This window comes from Bombyx mori, chromosome 3, assembly GCF_030269925.1.
Source record: "Bombyx mori chromosome 3, ASM3026992v2".
Taxonomy (NCBI): Eukaryota; Metazoa; Arthropoda; class Insecta; order Lepidoptera; family Bombycidae; genus Bombyx; species Bombyx mori.
The window spans coordinates 7,731,465-7,739,238 of record NC_085109.1 but is presented as its reverse complement, the minus strand read 5'-3'; the positions used below and the strand labels follow the sequence as shown (position 1 = coordinate 7,739,238).

The 7,774-nt window shown below is 36.2% G+C and overlaps 1 protein-coding gene across 2 annotated transcripts; it reads left to right on the top strand.

Moving 5' to 3' along the window:
- The first annotated feature begins 3,613 nt into the window (after positions 1 to 3,613).
- Positions 3,614 to 6,410, top strand: LOC110386155 (uncharacterized). Of its 2 annotated transcripts, none has more exons than XM_062674383.1 (3): positions 3,614 to 3,809; positions 5,093 to 6,079; positions 6,193 to 6,410. In XM_062674383.1, the coding sequence occupies exons 2-3, from the start codon at positions 5,098 to 5,100 to the stop codon at positions 6,384 to 6,386; spliced, it is 1,176 nt and encodes a 391-aa protein (XP_062530367.1). In that variant the 5' UTR covers positions 3,614 to 3,809; positions 5,093 to 5,097; the 3' UTR covers positions 6,387 to 6,410. The 2 variants fall into 2 exon arrangements, with proteins under 2 accessions (XP_062530367.1, XP_021207276.3); XM_021351601.3 differs by having other exon boundaries at positions 3,614 to 3,854.
- Positions 6,411 to 7,774: the final 1,364 nt, after the last annotated feature.

The following is a 7,774-nucleotide window of genomic DNA, read 5'->3' as shown; positions in this document are numbered from 1 at the left end:
GACAATGATTATTATCAAATAGACAACGATTATGCTACACAAAAAAAAAAACAAGTACAATTTACACTAATAATTCATTAGGCGTAGGATCTTTTAGACACATGCATGTAATTGATGACTATTCCTCTGCTAATTAATCTTCGTCAAGTTTAGTCCAGCGTCTAAAAGGCTAATTGAATACGCCTGTGGTACTAATTGTAAGGAAAATTGTTACGCTATCATTTTTCTCGTGAGCCCAAGAGCCTTTCTCTGAGTTATCGAGAAATGGGTTCATTAAATTGGTTCAGGGTAAACTTTGATTTGACAAATATAAGCAGATTGCGAAATGCTATGAGGCAAACGGCGTCAGCTGTTCAGAATACTTCGTGGTGACCATGACTGCCCTGAAAATAACGAAACGACTGAGAAGAAGAATGTCAATTATTACAAATGCTTTCGACACTTATATCATTTTTTTTAACTAGTAAAACCCGCTCTTGCTCCGCTGTGACAATACACCTATTTGCTGGAACTGCATGCGCGCTATCTATCGGACGTAGATGGTACTATGACAGCAACTTTTTTTTCCCTTCCTATGCTGATAACCTTGAGAGGCTATTTCAACTTCACCCTAACATGTAGGTGAGCTCACTGGGCTCAAGCCGGAGCGTTGCTAACACTGGCCCTAGCAAGAGCAGTGCTTCGCAGAATCTACCACCGAATCGAAAACGTGACCCACTGAAAAGATCCGGCGAGAAACTCAGTGTGCTGTGTCTGTGGGTTAATTCACTCGTCGAGCCCTTCGTCACAAGCGACGGGTTCGACGAGGGCGGTGACCGGTGCTTGTGGTACCTAAAAGCACCTTTGAAGGGTGAGACAGCTGCTGTACTATAGAATTGAGATTGATATCACATTACTCAAAATGGGTAGCGATATTTAAGTTTTTGCCGTCGCCTGTAACCTCTAAATTCAAAACTGTGTTATAAATTAGAAGGTGCTCATCGGAAGCCTTTCATTCATCTTTTAACAATACAGTATCATTATTTCCCCAGAATTTTATGTATTATCAGAAAAAAATCCCACTCTATTTTATGTCAAGTAATAAAATCGCTTCATTATTTTTACATTTACGTTATAAGATACCATTAAAATAATTCCATACCGTCATTCGGGGACTCTGTTAAAATGAGATCTTAAAATGTAATTTGAGGGCGGAATAATTCGAAGTTGTAAAATTTTTATGGCCTATAACTCTATATGTATGGCGCTTGTCCGGAAAAGATACCCATTGAAATGAGAGTAATTGAGTGTCGCTTTTCAGTACAAGTAATACTTTGGATAAAAGATAATATTTTGTTTCAATAAGACTACAAATTTATTGATTTTATGAAATTCTAGCTCGGTTAAGCAGTTACGAAGACTGCATATTTTTGCCGCGAAGCCGTTAATGCCTGATGTATGAGATCTAAGCGGCCTCTAAAGTGGTTTCCTAAATCTTATTAAGCTATTGCATAGCTTTTAACGCGGGCTTTGAACGCGGCGACGGAATCAAGAAATTCCGTAACGAAAATAAAACCTAACACCCCCCACTCCGCTTACCATGTAGCTCGCCTTCAACACATTCACACGTTGTGCTTGTGTAGTGTTTGTGAATAAGCTCGTGGCGTGACGACGCACTGCATGCGCATCATGAAAAAGCTGCCCATCTTCCTCTCGCGCGGTCTAGCTTATGAGTGTGAAGGAGATAGTTAATGTTTTGCTTTTGTTAATGTTTACAAATATAGCGTGGTCTTATTTTATTATTGATTTAATATTACATTGTTATTGTCTAATTATAATTGCATAAGTTGCGTTAATGCGTACACATAATTTTCAATTCGTCGTGGCCTGCAGGATATGACGCCCGGTATATTTGAATTAAGTGATGCAACTGTGTGGTGTTCGCATTTTTCTAAGGAATAAAGACCAATTTTTCTAATGAAAAATTTATTTACCAAATGTGCATGAATGACTTCCATGGTGAAGGAATAATATCCTGTAATAAAAATCAAACCCGCAAAAGTTATAATTTGCTTAATTACTGATGGTAGGACGCCCGCATGGGTAAGAACCACCGCTCTGCCGATTTCTGCCGTGAAGCAGTAATGTGTTTCGGTTTCAGAAGTTGGAGTAGCCGTAAAAAGTTACTTATAAATCATGTCTCGAGGTGGGGGGCTACTAAAATTACAGTAAAATTGATTACTTAAATCATAATAATATATAACACATACACGCGGAGAGCTTACAATGCCCTACGTGTCCAATATAATAATGCGTTTAGGATGATGTTGTCACTGCCGCGCTTTTGTAGTGCATCCACAATGTTTGCGACATCTCACACCGATGACTTCTTTGCAATAATGCGGAAGAAAAGTGCATCGTTATTGCGTCGAGTTCGTGACAGTGACAACAGTCTTTTGAGAATCATATCGAGCAAGATCGAGGGACTGCTGATCAATAGCCTTTGCAGTAGGCACTTGGAAGGAGAAAAATAATAATATATAATGGTATAAAATGTATAATATAATGATAGTTATGTGTTAGATTTTTAAGTTACTAACATAGATTATAAGTAATTATTACTAACAAAATGTTATGGTTTTAAAAAAAAAAAATAACTGAAATAAAGCATTAATAATAATAATAATAATAATAAAATTAAGTAAGACTTTTTTTAAGGAAACGGTATGAGTCTAGTATGATTCATCATCATCATCATCATCATCATCATCAACAGCCCACAGTCTCTCAATCCTCTCCCAATCCACACCACTGAGCCCGGTCTGCGGCTCTCCTCATCCACTTCTTGCCGGCCACCGTGCAGAGGTCATCACACCATCTAGCCAGGGGGCGTCCCACGTTACGTCTTTCGCTGCGCGGTCTCCACTCGAGAACCCGTCTGCTCCAGCGATCGTCAGTCCTACGGCATATATGGCCAGCCCACTGCCACTTCAGCTTGCTGACTCTTTGAGCTATGTAGATGACTTTATTTCTCTAGTATGATTAAAACATTTAAATTAAATTATTTAAGTTAAATTAATCATAGCATCTCTCTCGTCGTCTCCGCATAGTTATATAGATAGTTGGCCTAATTAAATATATTATCCACCAGTATATATATCGTACTTATTTTATTTACTTATATCACTTCATTATTTTCGATTTTTTGTGTGTTTGTCTATTAAATAAATAATTAAATGGCACTTAATAATACATTTCATTATTTATTTAATATTAGTACATTATTATATAGTTTCATTATTTATTAATATTATTACAAGATATGTACTCAAACCATCCGTATATTTCTGGGTCCATAGATCCGTATTGTCAGCACCTGTTCGTATAATACGTAAAGGATCTATTTACCGACCCTTATTAATTCCAACGTACAAAACTTCTCTCAGATATAAGACCGGGATTTGTGGTTTATTGTCTATTAAAGATTAATCTAGAGAACGCAGTATTATTGTGAAAGACACATTAATTTGAACCTGAAAATAAAGTGTCATATTAATGTGAATAATAGTAGTTAGGTCTTTAAGGTCTGAAGGTGTAAGGTGTAGGTCTGTAGATATGTAGGTAGTTTCCGTTTTACAATACAAAGCATACGAACGAGTACGCAAGACTCGTTATTGTTTTGAACGGAAATGAATTTCCGACATGGAAATCTTGACCTAAAAAATGAGCCCCGTGGTCGCCCTAAATCTATACTCAACAACGACGAATTAAAGGCGATAGTGGAAGTTGACGATACTCAATCTACTACTAAATTAGCAGCAGCTTTCAACGTTAGCATCAAAATAATATTGATCAATTTACGTCAAATTGGCAAGGTAAAAAAACTTGATAAGTGGGTAACAAAGTGAAAAATCGCCAGCGCGACGAACACTTTCGACGTGCAACTAACCTAAGCATCATCCAGCTGAGTTTCTCGCCGGATCTTCTTAGCAATTCCGATCCAGTAGTAGATTCATTCGCAAAGCAGCTACTCTTGAGTTGTTAGGTCTCCTTTCGAGGCGCTCGGGTGGCTGTTACCAAATCCCACCCCTCCTGGCTGAGCCCTTGCTCGCCCATCTGTACTGGTGAAGCTGGAAAGGCCTCCAGGCCACCATTAATCCCTCAATTATTAAAAAAAACATTAAAAGAGAAGCACCAGAATTACCACGGATGTGGTAAAGACACCACCACAATGTTAAAGAAGCTCGCGAATCTCGGGCCTGTCTAAGTTAGTCGCTGCTCCTATACGACAACGCTCGACATCATACGTCATAACAGACGCTCTCTAAGCTACCAGAAATAGAGTAGAAAGTTTTACATCATCCACCTTACAGTCATCAGACCTTGCACCGAGAGATTTCTACTTTTTCCAGAATTTAGAAAACTTCTTGGTAGGGAAAACTTCGATACCCGAGACAGTACAAAATGCCTTTGAAGAGTTAGCTTCCGTACAGTTAACTTCTTCAAGAAAGCATGGAATATTTACCAATGCGCTGCCAAAGATGCAATGATACCTTGAGTACCTACATATTATGGTTGATAGTAATAAAAAATTTTTTATGAAAAAATTACATTAACTTTCTGGATAGTTAAAGGCGACTACATAGGTCAATATCTAATATATACATATATTAGTAATATATAGTTAAATTTATAATTAAACATTATAAATTATTACATGCAAGTTCCCTATTCGCAATCGCAATACAATAATGTTCGTAAGATATTTGCAAGATGCGTGGAACAATGAAAGCCATTTTTCCGGAACATCCATTGTTTGCACAAAATACCTTTCCATTGAACGCAAACCTACAATAGATTGATATTGGCTTACAGCTTTTAACAATGCAATACAATACCAGAGCACAAATCACATTTAATAAATGGTAAAACATTTTTCACTTTACTTTCTGACTCTCGTGTAGAAAGTGTTTTCTGAAAAGATCAACAGCTATGAAGACAATTTTAAGCTTATTACTTTTTTTATACTCGTTATTTCAATCTGGTGAGGTTATTTTCTTTTCTCAATGTCTGTTAAGTCTTCAGCACTCTTCAATTGTTTTTTTTTATGCAGGTTCAATGGATGATGGAAGTTATTCGGTTACAAATCAAGATTTTCAAGCCAATAAATCGTTTTGGCCTTTTCCAATGACCGGTGCTCGTAAGCGATCCAGGCCTTGCCCCAAAAGATTACATTTCGGGGATAATGACAACGAATGGATCCCTTCATTCAGAGCACAGGTCAAGTCCTCGAACAACCATCAAAATACTTTAAACGTTTCGCCAGCAAACGAATATCAGCAAATCCAACGACAGCCCAGTAAATATTTCGAAGCGCAAACTAATTTACGTGACTCTGCTACAACCGAAAATATATTTTATCAATATTTACAGCAGCAACAAAATAACGTAATTCCTAGTGCTGAGAGAAATATTTCCGCAGCAACCACCAATAATGAGAGTGTTGGTAAAAATCTTCGTGATATTCATTTTGAAAAAATTCAAGATGATGAGGTTGAAAATATTGATAACGCTATTTCCTATTTATCAAAGTCAAATAATCCACAAACAGTAGATGAAATATCAAGCAATGAGAATGTTGAATGTGAACCCACATCTTCAGAGGAAGCAGACAGTAGAAGAACTAAATTAGATAAATCAATGGTTTACGTTACTGTTACCGAAAAGCTTATAAAATGTATACCGATAAAATCGTTCACGGAAACTGAACAATTAAAACATTTGAGCTCAAGCGATGTCAATGTCGTATACAGAAAAAATGCTGATCGTCTCAATCGTAAACAAAATTTTGAAACAAAGAAAATACTTGTAGATGACACGAAAAACGCAAAGTTTGACAAGCAAACCGGAGTATCATTTAAGAATCATGAAATGCCTAGAGCTGGAGATACACAAGTAGCATCACTGCACAACACTAGAATTTGCTATGCTTGTAGTTCTGTTAGTGATCCAACTTGCTGGATGCCTGATAAGATGACAACAGTGAAGTACTGCCGGAAAGGGCACAACACATGCATTTCAAAAACCATTAAGAGTAACAGTGGGTTGATTTTGAATTAATAAACAAATTGCTACATCTATTTTCGATACAAATTTAGTGACTTCACTAAATTAACAGATTTAAATTAATAAAAATTGTTTTTTTTCTTTCAGATGAGCTAATCATGGTTCGTGATTGTGGAGTGTCGTGCGAAGCTAACTCTTTCCCCGATTTGATACCGCGTTACGAATCCTGCTCAGTTTGTCATACCGATTTTTGTAATAGTGCTTCTATTGTAGGCCATAATTTCCTACTTTTATATTTAGTAATTACTGTTTTAAAATATGCACTCGCATACTTTTCTTAAATAACTCTAATAAGAAATCATTGCAAACTGTAACATAATACTGCAATTTAATGAAAATTACTCTTTTAATGTGGGTTGAATAATTCACAAAGGAACATTATGAACAAGAAATAGTTAAAATATTATCATGTATTTACGTTTTACGTTACACTATTGACTATTCGATTTCATAAGGCGCTTACAGAGATTTTAATTTTCTTATCAAAAGTAGGTAAAGGGTTTTACTACGCAAAATGCAAGCGTTACTTTCTTCCTGGTATGAGTAACTGTAACCACTCACTATCATGTCGAAAATTCTACATACGAAGACCGTAAAAAGATTTCGATAACCGGCCATGTAAGCTCAATTCTTATGAGTTAGCCCTAATACGGTAAATAATTATTGATCAAAGTTAAAAGCGATAGTCATCAGCCACCATATAATATTTTTTAATTATGTAGTAAGTATGTATATACATACTAGAATACGACAACTTGGTGTATTCATTCGACACATATAAAAGAAAATCCTATTTTTAGTAACATTAAAATTTTAAAAAGAATCAAATGTAACACAATAAAACATATTAAAATATACAAATAAGTTGTTTTACTTCTTCGATTCTTAATCATTAAAAGTTTCTTCTTCTTTATCATTTCAAATTAAAAATAATTATTTTTTGTTTGTTTCTAAGATGGGGAATACAACACGACAAACAAGTCCAGTAAGTTTAACCTATTAAATATACTTAAATGTGAATATCGCTAATATGTATAATGAATACTGAAGTCACGAGTTAAAGTTGTGGATTAGTAAGTAGTAGTAATTATTTCTTTTCTTTCCTTGTAATCTGTCCATTCTATCATTATTTTCACACATATCCCTCCTGGCTGCACAATTTCTAACCCTGCATCCATACCATCCATCTAAACATACCATCTAATTTTGACCCAAACGTTTGAAAGGATGTATACCAATTGGATAGTAGATTTTTATCTAATTGTTTTCACTTGACTAGCCCGGTGGCGCAGTAAGTAGCGTCCTTGACTGCTGAGCTGGGAGTCGTAGGTTCGATTCTCACTTCGGGCAAAAATTCGTTTGACTTTTTTTTTAAATCCTGCCTATGCTGATAGCCTTGAGAGGCTATTTCAGCTTCACCCTAACGTGTAGGTGAACTCACGGGGCTCAAACTGGAGTGTTGCTATAGCTGGTCCTAGCAAGAGCAGTGCTTCACAGAATCTACCACCGGATCGGAAACGCGACCCACTGAGAATATCCGGCGAGAAACTCAGCGGGCAACGTTTGACGAAGAGGTTTATTTGTTTCTGGTTGTTCAATATCTACTATATCTTAATCTTTAAACATAATTATGTGTGTATATTCTCAGTCTCTTCAATCTTTAGTTCTC

Bases quoted from the DNA above. Each gene is read 5' to 3' on its own strand.
- LOC110386155 (XM_062674383.1), top strand. From the start codon at position 5,098: ATGGATGATGGAAGTTATTCGGTTACAAATCAAGATTTTCAAGCCAAT. The intron at 6,080-6,192 runs GTGGGTTGATTT...TTTTTCTTTCAG, and splicing joins AAAAACCATTAAGAGTAACA to ATGAGCTAATCATGGTTCGT.